The sequence below is a fragment of the Empidonax traillii genome, unplaced genomic scaffold (assembly GCF_003031625.1).
Source record: "Empidonax traillii isolate 1590-97213 ecotype Southwest subspecies unplaced genomic scaffold, ASM303162v1 scaffold426:size1138770, whole genome shotgun sequence".
Lineage (NCBI taxonomy): Eukaryota > Metazoa > Chordata > Aves > Passeriformes > Tyrannidae > Empidonax > Empidonax traillii.
In genome coordinates this window covers 168,751-191,655 of record NW_020955619.1, presented here as the reverse complement: position 1 = coordinate 191,655, position 22,905 = coordinate 168,751, and the positions used below count along the sequence as shown (strand labels likewise).

At 52.2% G+C, this 22,905-nt stretch overlaps 1 protein-coding gene across 1 annotated transcript; it reads left to right on the top strand.

Annotated features, from left to right (window-relative positions):
• Nucleotides 1-133: 133 nt before the first annotated feature.
• BRAP (BRCA1 associated protein) lies at nucleotides 134-13,502 on the top strand. Its single transcript, XM_027894399.1, has 12 exons — nucleotides 134-235; nucleotides 322-480; nucleotides 1,413-1,614; nucleotides 2,349-2,538; nucleotides 3,952-4,065; nucleotides 4,487-4,635; nucleotides 6,546-6,621; nucleotides 6,936-7,074; nucleotides 7,491-7,600; nucleotides 9,151-9,240; nucleotides 11,083-11,186; nucleotides 12,316-13,502. Exons 1-12 carry the CDS (start codon nucleotides 154-156, stop codon nucleotides 12,674-12,676), a joined length of 1,776 nt encoding a protein of 591 aa, XP_027750200.1. The 5' UTR covers nucleotides 134-153; the 3' UTR covers nucleotides 12,677-13,502.
• The last annotated feature ends 9,403 nt before the right edge of the window (nucleotides 13,503-22,905 follow it).

Sequence of the window (22,905 nt, the reverse complement as noted above, 5' to 3'; positions counted from 1 at the left end):
AGCGGCGGTGGCGCCGGTGCCGGTGCCGGGCCCATGAGTGTGTCCCGGTGCTGATCCGCCCGGAGCTGGGCCCATGAGCGTGTCCCGGTGGTGATCCGCCTGGAGCCGGGCCCGTGAGCGTGTCCCGGTGCTGATCCGCCTGGAGCCGGGCCCATGAGCGTGTCGCTGGTCGTGATCCGCCTGGAGCTGGCCGGGGCCTCCCCGCTGCCCAAGGGCTTCGCCTACAGCGCGGCCGGTGCGTGCCCGCGGCCCCCTCGGGGCGCCGCCGCTACCGGGGCCCCGCGCCGCCGGCCCGGCCCAACGCCCGGTTTGTGCCCGCAGGTCCGGACATGGCAGCGGAGAGCACCGGCGCGGCCCCCGCCGCCGTGCCCGCCTGCCTGCAGGGGAAGGGCCCCGGGGAGCGCGCGGCCATCCTGCATCAGCACCTGGGGCGGCGGGAGATGACCGACGTGATCATCGAGACTATCCGGCCCCGCGCAGGTACCGAGGGGCTGTCCCCGGGCTGGGGGGCTCGAGGGGGCTGCGGGGTTTGCGTGTCTGGAGCCGGCCCTGCAGTTCGGAAAACAAGCTGAGGAGTTCAGGAGTGTGCGCTGGGTGCGGGGGCAGAGCTGGTTGATCCTGGCTAACACCTCCCACCGAGCTCATCCCAATCCACAACTTCCTCAGGAGAGGCAGCTCCTCTGATCGGTGTGAGCAGAGACAGGACCTGAGGGAATGTCTAGAGCTGTGTCAGGGCAGGGTCAGGTTGGATCTCAGGAAAAGGTTCTTCCCTCACAGGGTGGTTGGCACTGAACAGGCTCCCCAGGGAATGGTCACGGCCCCAAGGCTGCCAGAGCTCCAGGAGAGTTTGGATAATGCTCTGAGAGACAGGGTGGGATTGTTGGGGTGTCTGGACAGGACCAGGAGTTGGTCTGGAGGGGACCCGGTGGGTCCCCTCCAGCTCAGGATATTCCCTGGTTCACTCCACAGAGGTTTAGTTCCTTCCAGGCTGTGCCACAACTGGCCCGTGTTTTGCTCCCCAGCATCCCTGGCCCATAGCAACGAGACCATTTGCTCTGTAAATGTTTCATTTCCCTGGCAGGGAGGGATTTAAGGATGGGAGCACCAAGTCTGACACACATCCAGGGTGCACAGCAGGAGCTCCCACTCCTCCCCTGCTCAGCAAAGCTGCCCCAGTTGCTTTGTGCTCATACTGGTGCCTGTTGGGATGTCACTGGGCACGGGACAAACCTCCTCCAGCTCAATCCTGGGGCTCCCACGGGGTGTCTGTAGCTCTGGAGTGTCCCTTTCATCCAGCAGGGATGAGGGGAATCTCATCCTGCTGCTCCCCAGGGCTGTGCTTTGTGTGAACACAGACTGTGCTCAGGGCACAGCAACACCTCAGTAACCAGGAAACTCTTGGTTTGTGAAAGATGAAGCCAAAGCTGCCGTGGAAGGAAGGAAATCCTCAGAGGCTGCGTCTGCTGAGGACAAAACCAAACAGGAGGAGCAGAGCAAGGAGCGTGAGGCTGCTCCAGACTCCCCCTCCAAGCAGCTCCCTGACCAGATCTCCTTCTTCAGCGGGAACCCCTCGGTGGAAATCGTCCATGGAATTATGCACCTGTACAAAACAAAGTAAGGGTGGATTCCTGGGAAGGGTGAGTCTGTCACCCCGGGGCTGTGGCTCCTGAAGGGGACAAACAGGAAGGGTGACTCCTCCTGGGAGGGCGCAGCGTGCCTGGGGTTGATGGTGGAGCTTGGGTGACACAGCTGAGTGGGTGACACTGGGGGTGTTGGGAGCCTGTGCTGGGGGCTGTAAGAGCGCAAGACAAACACAGATTCCAAAAAAAATAAGGTTTGAAAGCAGCTTCCTGAGGGATCCCACGAGTTAATCGTGATCTCTGGTGCCTTGGTGACAGGCCGGAGGAGCTGCCTGAGGAGCAGGAGGTTTCATCCTGTAATTCCACACCATTCCCCTCTAATTGTGTGAGAACTCCCATTTCAGGTCTTCCTGGAAGCCACCAGGAACCCCCAAAAGGGCACTGGAAATAGTAACAAACATTGCTCCCTTGTTCTGGGAGCAGTGCTGAGCACCTGGGGCTGGGCAACTTCAGCTGCTTTTATAGCAAAACAGATGTTCAGTCATTCCTGGCAATCCCATTGCGGTTGGAGCTGCCCAGTTCAATCCTTGGCTGAAGGATGGCTGGGCCTGTTTCACGTGGGGGGCACTGGGCGTTCACCACAACCCCTCTCAACATTTACAGAAGAGAGTTAAGGTTGATAACAAGTCCTGTAGTGACTGCAGCAGTTGGAATGGTGTGTCCAGCTGTGCCCTCACCCCCCCTGAGGTGTCCCTGTTGTGTCCCCAGCAAGATGACCTCCCTGAAGGAGGATGTGCAGCGCAGTGCCATGCTCTGCATCCTCACTGTCCCGGCCACCATGACCAGCCACGACCTCATGAAGTTTGTGGCCTCCTTCTACGAGGTGATTGAGCACATGAAAATCATCAGAGACTCCACCCCAAACCAGTACATGGTGCTGATCAAGTTCAGCTCACAGGTAAGAGCTGGGAGCCCCTTGGCTGGGCTGTCACTGTTCAGGGGGTCTATGTGGCTTCACTGGTCAGATGTCAGCCAGGATTGCACTCACCCACAGGCAAACAGCCCTGTCCCTGTTCCCTGGGAATTCCCAGGGCTGCTAAGGTCAGTCCCACACCTGGAGGAGAGTACCTGCCCTGTTCTCACTGTGATTTTTCTTGGTGGTGTTCTTGCTTTGTCTTGGCAGGATATTTTATTAAAAATAGCCCAGACAGGGAGTTCTCTGCTGTCTCACAGCCTACTCAGAGGGGTGTGTTGTGCTGTGCTGAACAGAAAGGAACCAGCCACTGGGGCTCCCTGTGTTTCAGGAAAGACCTTTCCTGCTTTTCTGAGGAGCTGGGTGGTCTCCCAGCCACTGCCAGTGTGGAGAGGACAGTCACCCCCAAAGTGAGAGCCCCTGGGGTGCTTTGACACCCACATAACACAGTTTGCTGCTTACAGGTTTCCTGAACTGTGTGGCCTTAAATTCCCCCCTCCAGTTCCTGTGTGAACCGTTCCACTAGTACATTCTCTTCTCCCAAATGCTAATTCCATCTTTTGGGGTTCAGGGAGAGGTTTCCCCCAGCTGTGAGTGCTGCCTGAGATGCTTCCCATGCCCCTTGTGCACGTGGAATATTTGTGTGAGTTTGTGCTAATTGAAGTAGTTACAAAGTTGATTTTTGTCCCTTACTGTACCACATTATACAGGCAAATATCTAATGCTGCAAATCCCTGAACTTGTGCTCAATTCACCCTGAAATTCCTGTTTCTGAGGAAATTTCCTTGGAGCTCTGTTGACCCCTAATGGCTGTGCCTGCAGGTGGCAAAACAAATCTCCAGGGCCTTGATGCTTCTGGCTGGAATGACCAGGAGTCTGGGAATGTGGCATTCAGCTCATTGCCTCAATCCTGTGTTGAAAAAGGGTTTGGGGAGTTACTGAGTGCAAAGGGATGATGAATTTGACAGAGTTTGGTTTGGTTCTGCCTCTTTTGACTGGATTGTGGGTGGTGACATGGACTCTTTCCCACAGTTAAGCTGTTGCTCCCTTCCCTGTCATCACCGTCCTGCACCGCGTCCCTCTTCAATTTTTGCAGAGACCAAATCTGCTTTACAAATGCCCTGAAATTGCTGACAAGGGGCAAAACAGATGTGAAGGGAAATCCCTCATTCCTGCTGAATGATCCCATATCAGCATAGCTGTCACTGCCCTGGACTTCACTTCGTGTCTTCCAGTGGTGATGCCAAAACACAATGCCTGGAGCCGAAATCCCTCCCGTGGTGTTACAGGGCTGGGTGAGGGGAGAAGGGAGGCTACAGGAGGTTCCTCCTCCTCTTCCTGGGTTGTGTGAGCTGTGAGTTTTCCCTTTTTAACCGGTTTCCCCTGCTCTGTGCCCAGGCTGATGCCGACAGCTTCTACATGGCCTGCAACGGCCGCCAGTTCAACTCCATCGAGGAGGATGTTTGCCAGCTGGTGTACGTGGAAAGGGCTGAAGTCTTCAAATCAGAAGATGTAAGTTTGGTCTGGTTTTTTCCCTGCACTTCAGGGGATTTTAAGAGGGTGATTTGGACTGGGGCAGAACACTGCAAGAACAGCTCAGCTGCATCAACCCAAACCTTGCTTCCCATTCCAGTGTCCTTGGGAGAGTCTGTGTGGTAATTCCGTGGGTTTTATGCCTTGTCTCTGACCTAAACCTGCCTCATGTTGTCATTTAGCGAACCCCTAGAGCACAGTGGGGCTGGTGGACCTTCACTGTGCCCGTGCTGTGCAGAGGAATGTGGCTGTGGCCGGTTGAATGTTGGGGATCACTTTATTTCAGATAAATTTCCACCTGCTTTGTGTCGCGTTTGGGATCCCTGGTGCCAGCAAGAGAGAAGCTGGGCTTGGTTGCCGGTGCTTGGCAGGTGCTGAGCAGTCTGTTGTTGCCTTGCAGGGGGCCAGCCTGCCCGTGATGGACCTCACAGAGCTGCCCAAGTGCACCGTGTGCCTGGAGAGGATGGACGAGTCGGTGAACGGGATCCTGACCACGCTGTGCAACCACAGCTTCCACAGCCAGTGCCTGCAGCGCTGGGAGGACACCACGTAAGGGGCTTTGCTTCGTTCCCACACCCCAAAGCCTCCTCTGAGTGTGATGGGTTTGTGCTGACAAGGCACTGCTCATCAGAGTGGGGGCAGGAATTACTGCAAGGCCCGATGCTCTTGTTTTCCCATTAAGAGACTCCCAGGGAGGAATCTCCTTGCCAAAAGTAATTGAACAATGATTCCCGGGGGCCTCGCTGCTGAGGCAGGGAGGGAGTTGTAGAGTAATGCTGATTATTTCAAAATACAGGATAAAAGTGCTGGGGTAAACAGCACTGAGTGCACACACAGTCCTCTTCACTCAGCATTGTCAGTTCAGTTATCCCTAAAAAAGATGGATCTGCACACCTGCCTGGAGCTGAGGGGCCCTTAGAGCAGCCCTGCAGGTTTCTCTCCTGCCTGGATGCTGGGAGGGGAGGAGGAGGAGCTGGGCAAGAGCAGGTGTGCAGGGAGACAGGACTGGGAAGGAGAAGGCAAGGAGGGAAGGAATGATGACAAGGTCACTCAGTGAATCAGGCAGGGGAGGCTCCACACAGGCTGTTGTTCCAGGTGGGTGTGGGATGAGGGATGGAGGGCTGTGCCCTGCATGTGGAGACTCTCCATGGCACTGGGCAATGCTGGGGGTCAGACCTGAGTCTGTCCTTAAAGCAGCTCCTCTTGCTGCGTTAACCCTTCCCTGTTCATGCTCCCACCAGCCGTCACATCCCTGGGGAGGGAATTTCAGCATTCCTGGAGCCCCCAGCTGGCACCCAGTCAGCTGCTCAGAGTTGGACACGTTTTGTATTCCTCTGGACACTGTTTGCTGCACCTCAGGCAGTCACAGCTACTGCAGCAGGAGGCTGCACATCTTCCCTGTGCCTGCTCTGTCCCTGGGACCCTGATGCCTGATTCTCTGATGGACTGTGAGGAAGATTTTACCTCCCTGTCCATCACTCGTGAGCCAAAGCAGCAGAACCCCAGTGCCACTGATCAGATGTGTAGCTGTGCAAGTTGATGGGCTGCTTTGCTCACAAATCAAAACCAGTTTAAATCTGAAGCAATGGAGCTTAGCCAGTGCAGGGGCAAGATCCAAAACAGCACTTAAACATGTACTATACAATTTAAGCAGAACTTACGCTCCCCATCTCAGAGAACCATAAAGGAAAATCCCTGTCCTTGCTCAGGCGCCACAGAGGCTGTAAATGCCTGAATTTGCACAGAAAGCTGACTGCAATCCAGTTGCCTCCTCCCTGGAATAGTTCTGTGGCTTATCCAGCAGCTAATGAAAAATACATAAACAGTCCTGGCAGCAGATGCAGCCTCAGCTGCCCCGAGCTGAGCTGAGCTGCTGGTGCTCCGGGTCTGGACAGGTTCCTTCTGCTCTTGGGTGTTCTGGCAGCACTGAGGTACTTCCAAAAGGGATGAGAGACCTCTTGGATCTTTGGTGGATCCAAAAGGAATGCCTGCTGCTGATTCCTTTAGGGTACAGTTATGGGGTGTTCTGCCTGGGAAGGCTGAGACCAAATCCCTTGGGTTGGGGTGGAACTGAGGCATCTCCTCAGGTTGTTCAAGCACTAAGGTGTGTTTGTGGAGCATCACTTGGCTGTTCTCAGCAGGGTGTAGCTACAACATGCTCGTGTTTGAAGATGTTCTTTGTGCTTGGACTGCAGCTAAGCCAGATCCAGCTGAACCTGTGAAATGGCTTTGGGAGAACTGTTCTTTGTTCTTTTGTCACTCGTCAGCCTAAAAGCAGTGACCTTGTGTGGAATGGAGGTCAATTTGAGTGGGTGAACGTGAACTGAGAGATGGGGGATACAGGGGATACAGCATCCCGCTGCACCAGGCACTCCCTGGAGCTCTCTGGCTGTGTTTAATTCCTGGAAGATGAGGATGGAGCTCCCTGTGTCTCATCACAATGCTTTATTGCCCCCCAGGTGCCCTGTCTGCAGGTACTGCCAGACACCAGAGCCTGTGGAAGAGAACAAGTGCTTTGAGTGTGGAGTTCAAGAAGTAAGTAGGTGGGTGGATGGTGAGTGAGATCTAGACTAGATCTGACTGCACAGCTTCTTGGGCTGCTTTGGGGGGTAATTCTGTGGCTGATTTTACCAGTCAGGGGGTTATCAGCTTCCTTTTGAGTTGTCTCCAGTGAGCAAGGACCCCCTTCTCTTTGGCCTTCCAGAGGAGCAGGAAAGGGAAAGCAAACCCTGCTGGTTCCCCGAGGGAGGGACTGCACAGCACCAGCGGGGCAGGGAGGTGGGATCACACTTCCCCAGGGTGCCCCAGGTGACTGTGCTGTACCCACAGAGCTTTCCCTGTGTTGGCAGAACCTGTGGATCTGTCTGATCTGCGGGCACATCGGCTGCGGGCGCTACGTCAGCCGCCACGCCTACAAGCACTTCGAGGAGACCCAGCACACCTACGCCATGCAGCTCACCAACCACAGGGTCTGGGACTACGCTGGAGGTGAGAGCTCCCCGGCCCTCCTGCGGGGCCACCTGGCTTGGGGACAGCTCTTGGGACCCCTTGGGGGCAGAGTTTGCCTGGAGATGAAGGAGTTTGTGTCTGCACTAATCCCTGTCTATTGGGAACATTCATCTCTGCTCTTAGAGCAGCTTTAGTAGGTCTGGAGCAGATGGAGGAGGGAGAACATGACTGGAATGTGTTTGTCACTCCCTTTCCATCCGTTTTCCCTGAGGTGTGGGAATGGGCTGTTGGAATAAATACCCTGTGAGGCGGCTGGGAGAAGAACAAGCCCATGTGAGGTTGGCTCTGTGCCTCCCCGAGGTGCTGGTGCAGAGTGTGGGGGGTTAATTGTGCTGCAGGACTGGGGGCAGCCCGGGCGCCCCTCAGCTCCAAGTGCTTGGATCTCCTCTCCTCAGACAACTACGTCCATCGGCTGGTGGCCAGTAAAACTGATGGGAAGATCGTTCAGTACGAGTGTGAGGGGGACATGTGCCAGGAGGAGAAAATTGATGCCTTACAATTAGAGGTAAATATTTTGACGTGCTGTGCTCTTTTGTGGGGAAGTGTTTCAAACCCTGACACGACCACGGTTCAATCCCCATCAGCTTACACAGCAGACCTTGCTCCCTGCCTGGAGGGAATCATCTCCAGGCAGGGGCAGGAATGGCTTTACTGCTCTTTTTTTTTTCCTTCCTTTTTTTTTTTTTTTTTTTTTTTTTTTTAAACCTTCCCTGGCTCTGCAGAGCCAATGCAGCGCCGTGTGAGCTGCAGTGTCGTCCTGTGGTCACTGGATTGAAGATGAGCTGGTTGTGCTGCTGCAAACACTCAGGTCACTGGAGGGAGAAATGAGTCTGAGTCAGCCCCCAGACCCTTCCCAGTGGATCTGTGACCAGGGTTCAGAGCCAGGATCTGTGTGGATCTGTCAGTTAGAGCAGCTTAGCTCCTAAACTGAACCAGGCTGTAGGAATCCTTGGCCGGCAAAGCTGACAGGCTTGTCTGACACCAGCCCTGTTCTGTTCCCTCCTTTTGAACAGATAATGATTTATTTATTTTCAGTACCTGTTGCCCAGCTTCTCTCCTAACTAAAGGAGAAATCCCTGCTTCACTGAGCAGGCACTGCAGCACCATTTCAGCCGCATTAGACACGAGGGGATGTGAGGAGGAACAGCCCACAGGGACCAGACTTGAGCAGCTCATTGCTCAGATAAATATTTGGTTGCTTTTCAGTGAATTTTCTGAATAACACTCAGATGCTAAACCAGCTAATTTTAACCCTTTTTTCTGGGAGGTTGTTGCTTCAAGCATGTAAGATCTCTCTGTCTTATGAGATCTAAATATTTGAGACAGAATGAATTTGGCAGTGCATGTTGGCACTCAGAAATTACTGAGAGTGATCAGGGCTTTGTGCATGTTTAATTCTGCAGTGAATGGCTAATTTGGTGCTTATTAGCCTGATGATAAGAAATGATCAGGTTTTCCAACCTTCTCATAACTCATTTGCAGAACCAGCAGGGAAAAGATGGGATAGAAGGCATCTCCTTATTCAGATGCCAAAATGACATTGGAATGGGCCATCCATGTTGGAGATTGGGAATATTTACACGGAGTTGAGGGTGCTTTGCCAGAGACCTTCTTCTAGGGAAGCTGGGCACGTGCACTGACCCTCCTGCCTTGGATTTGTTGGGGCTGTGAATGGGAACTCTGCCCCTCAGCCTTTGGGATCTCAGACTCTCACGACAGGGTTGGGTGAAGCTTCATTTTCTTGTAGAGATTTATTGCTACTCCCACGAAAACAATCTGTCTCCTCCTTCAATAGTCTTTGCCTTGATAAGGGGTTCAGCTCAGCAGAACTTTCACTTGATCCTCGTGCTCTGAAGGCTTTCCTTGATTTCAAAAAAACAAGTGATTTGATTGTGAAATCAAACCGGTGAAGCCTCCAGCATCAGCTGGAGGTGCAGTGGGGATGTGTGTCCAGAACCTTCTTTCTGCTCAATTTCATCTGATTAAATTGACTTGGGTTTTGGAGGCCTCTGATCAGCACAGCCCCCCTGACTGCTCTGTGTCCCTCCTGTGTAGTATTCCTATTTGCTGACGAGCCAGCTGGAATCCCAGCGGATCTATTGGGAAAACAAGATTGTCCGGATAGAGAAGGACACAGCTGAAGAGGTGAGCTCTGCCCTGGGCAGCTGTGCAGGGCCCTGGCCACTGGCAAATGGGAGAGGGAAGGAGCTGGTGGGTCCCTGGTGTGTGACGTGGCCTCGCTCAGCCTGTCCTGCTCCCAGCTGGGAAAATTGGCTCCGGGATGTGTCTGTCCCTCCTCTGGCTGCTCACAGCCAGCAATTTGCTGCTCAGTGGTGCAGAAGCAGGTAGATTGCACCGAGATTGAAGGGTGATTTAAATGTGCTGCTGGGGAAACTGCAGCAGAGGGGAGGGCAGCCCGTGGTGCTGCAGGATCCCGGGCTGCCGGTGCCATCCGTCTCCCTGACACGGCTCTCCGGGGAAGGTTGGTGTAGCAGAGACAATATGACTTTAATTTGCTCGGCTGCAGGAGGTGGGAGCTGTCTCTCTGCTCCAAATGCATATTGATTTGCCCTTTCTTTTTGATCCCCTCTTCTCTCTCCACCTCACCCTTTGGGAAAAGTTCAGTCTCCTCCTCTAAAGCATTCTGGAGGCAGGACTGCTTCAAAATGTCACCGGCAAAAATCCAGCAAGGATGTTTTACTGCTTTTTCACTCTACGTAGATCCTTTGGAGTAGGTTTAAAGTGAGTCAGGATTTAGAACTGAGTCCTTAACTTTCCACATGACTTCTAATTGACCATTTAGTACCTGCAGTTAAATAAACACAGAAATTGTGACCGTTGAAATAGTGGTCACTGACCTTGTCCTAAAGAACAGTCCTGGGAATCTTAAGGAGAACCTTACAGAAGGAAAATATATATCAAAAATAATCTTGCACAGAAACATGATCCACAAAGAACTTCAAAGTGAAATGACTCTGATCCATTCCCCAAATGCGGTTCCACGATTAAAGATCCCAACAGTTTTATTCATGGCACTTGCTCCGTGTAAGTCTTGTCTGGATTGGTGCCACCATGCAGTGTATTCCATTATCAGTGCTCAGGCTACTTCCCCAAATTACCCATCAGCTGCACAAACATTTCCTGATTAGGGCTGGAAGGCTTAAAACCTGCTCTGCATCCATTGAGGCACCGGTGACTGCACCGTGTGTGCTGACGCTGAGATGGCTCCACATTGCTCCTCCAGGAAAGCACTTTTCCTTTAAATTCCTGCCTCCACTACCCCACAGCGTGCTGTAGACACTGATATGGGGGAATCAAGTATTCCTGACTCTAAATCCCCTGGAAGTGTCATCTTGGGGGTTTGACACGCTCAGTGCTGCACCTGGAGAAGGAGAGCTTGGCTTTCTCCAGCAGCAGCACCTGGAGTGGGGCAGCAGAGGAAGAGGAAGCTGAGAAAGGAGTGTTTGTGTTTGTGTTTTGCATGAGTAAGATATTGGTGTCAGTGGGTCACTGCCTTATGACAGCACTGCTGAGTCAGTGCTGAGCAGGGGAGCCTGTTCATCTCCACACTTTGACCACATTTCCTTGAGGTTTGGTTTGAAATGAGCAAAAACTCGGCCTTGTAACAACTTGAGGTGGAAATTAGAGTTTGCTGGCGGAGCCAGAAACACGAGGGAATGGCTGAAGGAATGGCTGCTGCAGGCAGGGAGAAGTTCAGGATCTGCTGCAGCCTTTGTGTGATCCTGGCACAGCTCTCAGCCCGAGTTGCTGCTTTGTGTGAGCAGCTTCCACGGCAACGTGGCTGCTTGTCTGGGCTACCAGTGGGACACTGGGGGGTCTCCAGCACAATGAAGCCTGGACTCAGAGCTCCCCTCACCTGGGGAGAGGAACTGGCCAAAGTCTGGAAACCGCTCCAGAGAAATGAGTGTCCTGATGAAAGTGCAGCGGACTTTGAGCTGGTTGAAATGCCTGTGTTTGTTTTTACAGATTAACAACATGAAGACCAAATTTAAAGAGACCATTGAGAAGTGTGACAGTCTGGAACAGCGGCTCAATGACTTGCTCAAAGAAAAGCAGTCTGTGGAGAGGAAGTGGGTACCGCTGCCAGGTTCAGTTCCAGGCAGCCATTAAAGTGCTGCACACTGCCATCCAAAAAGGAAAAAAATCCTGCTATTCCTGGGCAATTCTGAGCTGTTTAAGCTGGAATACTGAGAACATGGCTTGCTTTAAAAAAAGCTCTGATTTCTGTAGGTGTTCCCATAGGGGAAGTGCCTGTTTTGTGAGCAGCTTTGGGGTTCTCAGCTCCTTTTACACACTCTGCATATTTAGCACTCGGGGATCCTTCCTCTCCCTGCTCCAGGGTTCCTTCCTCCCCCTGCTCTGAGGTAGATGCCAGCCTGTCCTGCCATTGGCAGATGCATCCAAAGGGATGAGAGGCAGCTCAGCAGAGGCACCACCCAGCACAGAGGAAAATGGAGATCTTGGGGATTGCCCAGAGGAAGGATGTCAAGCACAGGGACTGGGATCCATGTGCTCCAGCCCCCTGGCTGGGACTGTGTGTCCCGTTCCTCCCAGCCTGGCCAGGCCAGGGAGGTGGGGCAGTGCAGCTCCCCTTGCTGAGGGGGAAGGGGTTGCTGTAGGATGCCACCAAACTTCCAGGGTAAAAGCAGTGAGTTGCTGGGAGCAGGAATTGTGTGAATCACAAGGCTACTGATATCCTTTTGGGAGCATCTTGCTTCCCAGTGAAGTGGCATCTTCAGGGTCTTGGAGTGTGGCAAGAGCCAATGTCTGGGGGTCTCTGACTGCCCTCAGCTCTCTCAGGGTCCTGTGTAATCTCTGTGCCCTTTTTGGGACCTGTTCCAAAAGCTGCAGGTGTGTGCTCAAGGTTAATCCCATCTCCCAGACACCTCCCTGTTGCCTGCACTGTTGGCATTTGGCATGAGGTGGAATTGCCTGACTGCCCAGAGAAGGGATTCTCCTGAGTTATGCAGTTAAGAAAGGAATTCTGCCTCACAGCATCCTGTTCCATGTGCAGGTAACACCCAGGTGCTGCACAGAAAATCCTGGGGGCGTGGCAGAGTCTTTCATTGCCTCCCCTTGCCCAGAAATCCAAGCTGCAGGTGGTCTGGGGGGAGCTGGGGGCAGTTGCCCAGTACAAAGGCTGCAGTGGGGTGTGGGCTTGGAGTGCTGCTCTCCTGAACTTGTGCTTCTCCTCGCAAGGTGTTCCCAGCTGAACAACAAGGTGGCAAAACTCTCCAATGAGCTGAAGGAGGAGCAGGAGCTGAACAAGTGTTTGAGAGCAAACCAGGCCTTGCTGCAGAACAAACTGAAGGAGGAGGAGAGGGTGTTAAAGGAGACCTGTGAGCAGAAGGACCTGCAGATCTCCGAGATCCAGGAGCAGCTGCGGGATGTCATGTTTTACCTGGAGACACAGCAGAAGATCAACCACCTCCCGGCCGAGACCCGGCAGGAGATCCAGGAGGGACAGATCAACATCGCGGTGGCGTCTTCTGCCAGCTCCTCCACGGCAGGCACAGGCAAACCTTCCTCCAGGAGAGGCCGTGGCAAGAGGGGCAAATGAGCCTGGGAACGCTCCGCTCCCACCCTGGAACTGGCCGTGCCGGCGTGGGCCCGGCTCACCTCGGGACTCCGGCTGGGAACGCCCAGCCCACTAAAGCTCAGCTAGAAATTGTCTCCAGAGCTGCTCATAAAACTGGCTGCCAGTCAGTGGAGGTGTCTGTGGTATTTAAAAGCATTTCACTGCACTATTTAGCTGTTTTTTAGGCAGATCTTGATGACCGTTTTGCCTTCCCACCTTTCCAGAGCCCCTCCTGTCATGCATTTGACTTCCTCGGAGAGGGTTTTGGCGTGGGGAGGGTGTGTCCATGTCAAACATCCCATTCCCTGCAGGGATGCTGTAGAGTAGGCTCAGCCCAGTGTGTAAGGCTTCTCCAGTTCTTCTCCTGGATTAAAAGTATTCTCAATTAAGAAATTATTTAATAAACAGTGTAAATTAGACTATATACATCTCCTTTTTGTATGGGCAGTCCTGGCACTGCAGAACTGCCAGTGCAGGAGTAGAACTGTAGTTTGGAAATAAAAAGGAGTGAGGTGTGGAAAATAAACCATCTTAGTGGTGTAAGAAACCAGGTGAGTCCTAAAGGCTCGTGATCTGGGAAATTAAATGCTTTAAGGGACTTTGCTATGATCTCTTTCTTCGTTTTACAGGTGGCCTTTGAGAGGCCAGTGCTTGCTGTGCTACCTTTGGGGCAGAAAGGGTGGAAGTTTTGTGTTCTGGATGCTGTTTAATATTATTTTATAGGTATTTCTACAAATTAAATCGAGACCTGTGAAGATGGGAACGTGCTCCCAGCATTCCAGTCCTCACTGGGCTGTACTGGGAATGTTGGTACCCTCAAAACCAGCAGGTGAGGAAAGGGATGAGCTCAGCCTTTTACAAACTCTCTTCCCACATTCCTGTAGCTGCCAGGCCGGGTCTGTGGCAGAGCTGGATGTGCTGCCCACCACTGGCCCCTTGCTGTGAGCTGTTCCCAGTTCCTCTGATCCTGCTCCCAAACGTGGCACTGTCCAAAATCTCAGCTGGCAGAACTCCCATGTTGCTTGCCCCAAAGGTAGGCAGGTCCTGTAAGGGGAATTTGTGGACAAACCTCTTTTGCTTTGGTTTTTTGTTGTTTTTCACTTCGATGCTCAGACTGGATGCTCTGGGTTGGGCAGCTTTCCCCTGGCTGGAGAAGTGACTGTTCTGGTGGTGGTTGTGCTCAGAATGGGAGTGTTTAAAGGCTGATCTGTTGTCAGAGATGGCAGGGCAGTCCCACACTTGTCTTTCCAGCCCATAGGATGATCCTTGTCCGTTGGAACAATCATGATCTTAGTGTGGGACACTGAAACAGCTCTGGCTCACCAGCTCTAGCCTGGACACAGACATGAAACAGCCAGTCCTTTTTTGCTGGAGGTGGTTCTTTTTTTGGCCAGTTGAAAGGGATGAGTTCCAATCAATCCATAGAATGACTTAAGAAAGGCGAGTAGTTACAATCCACCCTGACTGGATGGACTGGAAGTGTGGAATTTCCTCACTGGAGATACAGGGCACGTGTTGGTTCACTCATGGCATCCCTGCTTGGGTCTGGAGATCCTACCCCAACCACCTGGAATCTGGACCTCTTCTAACTTTGTAGCATGAATGTACACTCACTTTTCCATGTGTGGATTGTACAGCCCGGCCTCTGCCTTCTGTAAATGACTCTTAAGGACCGAGAGATGATGTACAGCACGGCTTGCTCTCCTAGAGAAACTATTTTATTTAAGATATATTTTTACACCATTAAGATCCTCTGACCTTTTGCTGAAGGCTTGCTTTGTGTAGAACACTAAGATGCTGTACTGTATCTTGGAATTCCTTTTCAAAAAATGTGATGGAAAATTAAACCAGTGTGCAGTTCTTTGTGTGTGTTTGACTGGAAGGGGAGGGAGGAGAAGGCAGGGAGGACCACAAAACATGCAACTTGTTATTTTTGAAGTCTTCTAACTCGAAGGCAAAGCTGTCCAAACGAGCTCTTTGTCATCTTTGGGCTGGGGAGGTTGGGCTCAGCTGAGCTGATCTGAGCAGATAAGGCAGGGCAATTATCTCTGGGCAGCTCATGCAGAAAAAGCAAGAATTGTTGAATCCTTGGTGTTAAACCAAATTACTCTCAGTCCTCGAGTCCCCTCCAGCTTCTCCTACAATCATCCCAGGTGACAGGACAACCTGCAGTGTCTGTCTGGGTGTTCAGTCACTGCTGCAGATCAATGGGCTCCCCTGGGCTCCTGCTCCTGTGAGACTTCCCAGGAGGAAGTGGGGCTTGTGGTGAAGGGAAAACTCCCAGTGAAAGCCATTCCATGACTCTTCCTTACCCATCACCGGACACCCAAGTGTCTGGAAAAACTGTTGGCGCTCGGGACTTCAGCCTGTGGGCAAGTTTTGGCATCTGCAACTGGCAGAGCAGGTCAGCTCTGGTGACTCAGTGTCACCGCAGCAGGAGGCTGCAGCACCACAAAGCTGCCAAGCGCTGGACAGCTGAGACTGGCCAAGCTCCTGCTCTGGTTAAAACCCTTAAAAGAGACCCTTTTGTTCTTAAATCATGAAAGAAACACACGTTTCCCCAGAAGAACAGCAAAGGGGTTTTGCTGTCTGTGCTGGTGCTGCCGTGGGTGGCTGGAGTGGGATCACAGAGGGGTAGGACATGACCTGCCTGGGTACGTGCCCTGTGGGCTCTGTGGCAGAAATGGACAGGGGACACTCCAGCAGGAGCAAGAAATGAGGGACCTGCTCTCCCCAAAGGGCTGCTGGGAACTTCACTGGATCCTGCTGCTCCCTCTGCAGAAGGTCCCTGATTCCCTGGGACAGAGGGAGCAGGAGCAGGACAGCAGAGTGACAGACTATGTACAGGGACAGGACAGGGACCAGGAGCCTCCTCTGCCACCTCTGTGGGGAGAGAACCCACCTGCCAGAAGGGAGGTTCAGCAAAGGCTGTGGGGTGTAAAGGGGCCAGGGAGAAGCCCAGATGGAGCAGGGTCACAGCCCTGGCAGAGTCCTGAGGATGCTGAGATGATTCGCTCAGGCAGCTGCTCCCAGGCCAGCACTGCAGAGAGGAGGCTCCAGGGGGTGACAGGGGACACCAGGGACAGAGGGATGTGCTCCCCTGCTGGGAGGGAAGTTTAGGGCAACTCAGAGTGAGCCAGGGCTTGGCTGTCACTCTTCCCTCAGGGATGTTCCTGCCGGATTGGCAGGTGTCACGGTTTGGGGTGAGACATCTGACCCTGCTCTGTTTCACGTGGTCTCAGGGACTTCTGTGGTTTTTTTCCCCCTTGGGAAGAAACTGTCCCTTACTGCAAATGAACCCCCTTGATGCCACTGGTTCTGCTCCCTGAGGAGCTGAGGTGCTGGGTGAGGTGACATCCCTGGTTTGTGCCCAAGAAACACGGAGTCACCTCCAGGCACAGATGCACAGGTGTCCATCTGTCCGAGCAGCTGGAGCACCCAGAGCCTCACTCCCTGTGCCACAGCCAGCCCAGGCCCCTCCAAGGGGCCACATTGCTGTCCCACCACCTGTTCTCTGCTCCTTTACCTTTTCACTGGAGCCCAATTCCCTAAGGCCAGCTGGAAAATTCCTGCCTTGATCTGCACCAACCGACTTGTCTGTTCTCGTTTGAGCTCTGAGAAATTCACAACCATTTCTCCATGGCCTCCTTCCCCCCCCCCCCTTTTTTTATTTTTTACATAAAGGGGCATTTTGGCCTAAAATTGTGTTTTAAAGGCAGACTTATCCAGCAGGTCCCACATCAGGATAGCCAGGGGCATTGGGGGGGAATTTTGCAGCATAGGAGAGACATTTCTGTATTGACTCCCCACCTGAATTCCTGCACACATTCCCCAAGGCAGGAGCCAGCTCTGTGCTCTGCTTCTCTCCAGCCTTTGAGGGGCAACACCAAAACAGGGACAGGTTTGCCTGGAGCAGGAAGCAATTGGTGATATTTGCTTTCCCTCCAAGCTAAAGCCCCACACCTCCAGCTTCCTGCTCCTGCACCACCCCTGAGCAAACATTATTTATAGCAGCAAGCAGCAGTTATAGCTTTGCCCCTTCGTGACCTGGAAGTAATTGGTTAATTGAGTTAGACAACAAACCTCAAGACACTCACATGGTTTCCTTCCACCCTCTCCCAGGGAGCTGGAGAGTCAAACTCCTTCCACCCCAAGCTGGTTTAAAAACATCAAACACCTCAGAGAGAACAATGTTTACTTCCCCACCAGGAAATTGGACCCTGGTGAACCTTCTTCAGGGCCAACAGCTCCTATGAAGTTGCTGCACCTGGGGGGGTTGCTGCCTTGCTCGAGCTGGAGCAGGTGGGGGTTCTTTGGGGAGGTTTTCCTGAGCTGTGCAGAGGCTGGGAAACCATGGAAAGCTTTGCTGCTGGCTGGTGGGAGCTGTGCTCTGAGCAGAGGCGGGTGAGCTCACCAGAAAAGGGAGATTTTGGTCTTTGCAGGTTCAGTGATGTGCTGATTTTGTGGTTGTGGAGGTTCTCTGGGTTTGTGTGCCCCAGGGCAGGGGTGAGGATGAGCTGAATTAAGCACGTGCCTTATTCCCAGCCTGAGATCCCTGGGCTGTGCTGGTCTCTGGTGCAGGGCCTGGCACGTTCCTTGGGGGGTTGTGCTCTCAGAGGGGCTGGAGTTGGGCTGTGAAGGTCCTGAGTTTGTGTTGGGGGTGTGCAGGGGCCTTCCCAAACCCCAGGGCCAGCAGTCAGGCTGTCTCTGTGCCTTTCAGGAGAATTTTCCTGGATGGAGACTGCAATGAGCTATTTTCTTGTGTATTTTCAGTCCCTATGTGATGGCTTTGGGGGACAATGTTAGTTTGGGACATAATTTGGTTTCTGGCTGCAAAGATCATGATTTTGACACCAATCCAAGTGCTTCTGCCTCCCTGTCTCCCTCTGCCCTCGTGTCTCTTTACATGTGACTAATATTTATGAGTCTCCATGGATGTGTGACACTCTTTGGGAAGAGGAGCCTCTTCCCATGTCCAGCAGAGGGGTTCAAGCACATGAGGGAAACCCACCTTGGTGGGCTCCTCTTTGGGGTGGGGGGAGACCCCCACCTACAGGTGTGAATGAGGTGCCAAGGCAACTCCACAGTCTCCATGCCTGAGCTCTGTAGAACTCAACTAAACCCACAGGAAATCTGTTTAGCACCTAAAATGTGCCTAGATCTCCCAGAACAATCCCTCCACACGACTGGTTATCTCAAGTGCAGGCAGAATTAACGTAGGCTGGAGAAACTCCTGGTGCTGCTGGCTACAATCCATGGTCTGTGTGGAGTCCCACTTGGGAAAGCTTCTGTGAGGGCTGGAGGAGCCGAGTGGGATGGGTGAGCTGGAGTTATCTGTGGACACAGGGACGCTGCTGCAGCCAACGCACTGACCGAGGAGAAGCTGGACGGTCCTGTCCAAGCACAGCTGGGCCAAGAGCTTTCCTCTGCAAGTGCAGGGCTTGCACAGGGAGCAAAGAGGACTTTTTCCAAGCAATTCTCCTTGACAGCTTTCAAATGTGCTCTGGTGAGGAAGGAATCTCAACTGGATCCTGCCTGCTCAGTGAATGAGCACCGAGGGCAGAGCACAGCCCTGGGAGTTCCTGGCCTCCACCCCTTCCTGAGAAACACCCTCAGCTTCATCACAAGGAGCCAAACACCTTCTCCTCCTTCCAAAGAATCAGCGTGGAGGAGTGAGCAGCGGTGCCAGAGCCGAGGTTTCTGTGGAGCCGTGTGGGAATGCAGCAATCACGGCATTTTCCTCTGCAGCACCGGAGTCAAACTGCAGGAGCAGTTATAAGAGGATTAGATGGTTTTGATCATATTTGCAGCTGCACTTGCTGTAACCGAGAGGAGAAATCCCAGTGATTTGGGAGGTAAGTGTGGGGCTGGGAGGGAGCGTTCCCTTGGGATCTCACAGCTGGGGACGTGCTCAGACCCCGCTGTTTTACAGAGCCACCAGGAGCTGTCGTTCCTGCAGCTGGAACAGTGGCACTTGGATCCTTTGAAGATCCAGGCTCCTGTGGAAAACTCACTTGGTTTGAGCCAGCCTAGATGCAAACTGAGCTGCAAGGATGGCTCCAGAATGGCAGCTCCCACATGGAAGGTTCACATCTCCCAAGTGCCACAGCCTGAACAAGGAATGCTGTAGGAGTCCTGCTGGGTTCAGACCCAAATATGAGAGGGGAGATCCCTCCCTGGACATCACCCAGGATTTCTTCAGCAGTGCTTTAGCAAGGAAAACTCATTTCACTGCACAGTCACATTTCAGTGTCCAGTTCTCACACATTTAGTGTTGTTGGAGTCCCAATAAAAATACCTGCCTGTCCCCTGCGAATGGGCCCTGCAGAGATACTGGTGATGCACTGCCAGCACTGCAGTGGGAATCTTCCCTGCTTTTCCCAAGGGACACCTCTGATGAGCCCTTGGCCCCCACCATAGGCTGAGGGGCAGTATGGAAACCGTTAATCCCTTTCTCCAATCCTGAATAAAAACATGGCCTTGTGACCAAGGCAGAAGACGTCGCTCCTTGGGCCACATGGAATTGCTTGGCCCTGCTCACTGAAGCTGCCTGGGGTTCTCTTTCTCCATGGATGGAGCCTCTGGTGATGCTCTGCCTGGGACGGGTGGGTTCCTTCTAAAGCCAAAATCCCAGACCTGAGCCCCAGGTGGGATGTCTTGAAGGAGGGGAAACATTTCACATCCCACTCCCAATTTGCCTGATGGCTGGAGCACAATCTTAGTGAAGAGGGGAAAGAGCACCAGAGGTAACAAATTCAACCCTTTCCAAACACAGTCATGTGGTTTGTCGTCTGCCAAAAACATAAACCAAGATCATAATCCGAAATTTGTCCTTTGAATGTACCTGTGCCTGCTCTGAAGTAGCTCCCTTCTAATCCCCAGGGATTAATCCTGAAGTGCATTGAAACATCTGAGGTGAAGGGGCACGGTGGAAATTCCTCGCGGGCTGGTAATAATAACTGAAAGCTGCTCTGTGAAGCAAACCTGAGGCTGACTTGGTTTTTAATGGACATCTGTCTGTAGGGGGAAAAAATGCCATGGCAACTGGCTTTCTTGTTGGCATGCCTGCCTCAGCACAGGGCTGGGAGAGGATGGGTATTGGAGGGGCTGTGGAGCTGTGCCGGGAAACCTGGAGGTACCGCTCGGCCGGGCTGGGAAGCAAAGGTTGTTTATGCTCTGTGAGCACCAGATCTTGAGGGATTTGAGAGCTAAATCTTGGCATAACGATTGCTTTGTGTGCTGCTGCTGCTGCTGCTTAGCAGGAGCCAGGCTGGGTTCCCCCCTCCCTTTTCGAAAAATGTGAAATCTAAAAGAGTAAAGGGCTCGAGTGACGATTTCCTGGCGGTTTGCTGGGCACGGTTGGTGTCTCCCAGTTTGCAGCTCTGTCCCCAAACAACCCCTCTGAACCCGTGGCTTTGTCACACGGATCCTGGAGCTTTGCTGCCCCAGGAAGGAATTGCCCTTGTCCAGTGTCCTGAGGAAACTGAGAGCAAAGGTCACTAAAGAGTTGATTAAAGGTGAAACAAGCTCTGGCACTTTTGCACTTCTCTCTTGAGCTCCATGGACATGAGGGATGGACATGAGGGATGGACATGAGGGATGGACATCAGGGATGGACATCAGCATTTTCCTTTATCTGCTGTTGGTTGCAGCAGAAGCAGCTGGCACACATAGCTCAGCAGGGACATCCATGCCCTGGCTGCACTCACCTGGAGGGGGATGCTGCAGGGCTGAGAACTGGGAGGAAATAGCAGTAAAACCACAACTGTGGATCAAAAACTGTACCTGATGGGAGCTGAGCTCTGTCTGGGGCTGAGCTGTGAACTGGGGGGGCTGCAGGCAATCAGAAGACCCTACACAGAGGCTGGGGTGGGGAGGAGAGGCAGAGGTGGCAGCAGCTGTCCCACCTGGTTGGTTTGGGGCCTGTGCTTTGGTTTTGCTCATGGTCTTGCCTGCACCAATTCTGGTTTGACCACTGGTGTGTCATCAGTTAAAACTCAGGGCAGCTTTGCTGACGAGCTACATCCCATCTCTCTGGGAAGTGCTTCGTGTGTCAGAGCACCTGATTTGTTCTCCTAATATCCCTCCAAGTGTTTGGAGATCCCCGTGCTCACAGCACTGTTCACAAAGCTTAATTCTCCAAGAGGAGGGTCGGGGATGATGGGACTAAAGAACAAGAGTGTGCAGGGAAGGGAAAACACGTGTGTAAAAACCCTCAGTTCTCTGAGCTCCTCCAGCAGCTGATTTTGCTCCAAATAAATTCCTGTGCTGCTGTCCCTTCGTATCCAGGCGTGTTTTGTCTTGCTGATGCTGTTGAGGATCACCCTGGGTAGCTCAAGGAAAGGAGCTCAAGACCCAAGAGCAGGTTAGATCAAGGAAATGTTACATCACGTAGCACTTCCTGCTCAGTAATGATTTTATCGGGCTCATTCATCTCCCCATGCAAATCCAGCCTGCACATGTAGTCACAGATCTGAATGGAAACTGGAGGCTTGGAAAAACCTGGATTGTGGACAGGAAAGGCAAAACAGGACATGGTTCTCCATTAGGAATTGTTGCTTTTCTTTTTTTGACCATAGAGCAGGTGATTGAACCCTGAATGTTTCTACAGCCAGACCATCATGTGCACTGTTGGCTGCTCTTTGTTACATCACTGACAACCAAAATATCAGCTGTAATGGTGGAGAAGAGGGAAAAAAAAGGTGAGAAATTGATAAATACAGAATATTAGGAATGGTATGAAGGGAGAAATAAAGGGAATTGTGTGCCCTAACAGCAGTAAAATCCCATGACACTGGAAATTTGGGTGATTCAGTGTACATGTGCTCACCACAGGAAGGTGAAGAGCTCTGTCCATGCTGGTAGTCACTGGAGAATCCCACTGCCACTGGAAACCAACCTGCAGGTTCTCTGGTGGTCCCTCCTGCTGGAGCTATTATTTGAAATGTTCACTTCTATATTTACTTTTGAGGTGGATTTTTTAATGAAGATGCTCGACAAACAGCAAAGGGAGGGCACAGTGAAAGCCAAACAGAGCTTAACAAAACAAAGAAGACATTGAAGGAGAAAACAAGTCAAACTGCAACTGCACTTGAGTCATTACTGCACAGTGAACACCAGTCCCTTCATACCCTGCTTTCCCAGCACGTAATGGCCCCCTAAAATGTACTTTAGGGTGTTCATATCATGTCTTAGAAACCATCCCTGCCTGTGGAAACTTATTTCTGCCTTTTTTTTTGAATATCAAGGGCTGCTTCTTTGCCAGCAGGACCCCACAGCGTGGCTGCCTCTTCAAACCACTGCAGGTGCTTTAATGGTTCTTAACCTTTAAACCTTTAGCCTCATAAATAGTCACTAAATTGCTGGGAGCTGTAAACATTCTTGGCTGAAAAGGCATTGAAGTAATGTCCCCTAAAGAAAAAAAAAAACACAACTCAACGTGAAGTGACCTGGATGTGTTACAACCCATCTCTTATCACACTTCCTCCTGCTTTCTGTTGGTAACTTGCTTTTTAAATGAAAGCTGATGAAAGGCACTGAGGGCAAGTAATCTTGGCTCTTCAAGTTCCATTCCTGCTGCATTTCCCCCAGTGGGGCAGGAATCAGGGAGTGCTCCTTGCCTGAGGTCCATAGAAGCTGTGGAAGAATTTATGAACAGCACCCTAAGGAAGTTGGTTGATAGAATCACGGAATATCCTGAACTGGAAGGGATCATCCAGTCCAACTCCTGGCCCTGCCCAGGACACTCCAACAATCCCACCCTGTCCCTGGGAGCGTTGTCCAAACACTCCCAGAGCTCTGGCAGCCTTGGGGCCGTGACCCCTGCCCTGGGGAGCCTGTTCAGAGTCCCTCCAGATCTTTCAGCATCTTTGTAGCCCCTTTGAGCACTCCCTAACAGCTTTATATCTTTCTTGTATTGTTATATATTATTATGGTGATATACTAGTCTTACATTGTTATGTATTGTCTTCTATTGGGTGTTCTTTATGCTAGTGTTTTATATATATATATATATATATATGTCTTTTTTTAGCTGCTCTTAGGTAAAGTCACTTATCCCATCATATGCAGTGAACCAGACTTCTGTTTTTGCAGTGAATGGTCCCCAAATTTCTGCCAGTCAGCGCTAGCACAAGCTACCTTTGGTTCTGGCAGGTGTCGGTGTCTCCTAAACTCTTGGGCTGCAGAAATCCTCAGTGTCCTTCTCTCTT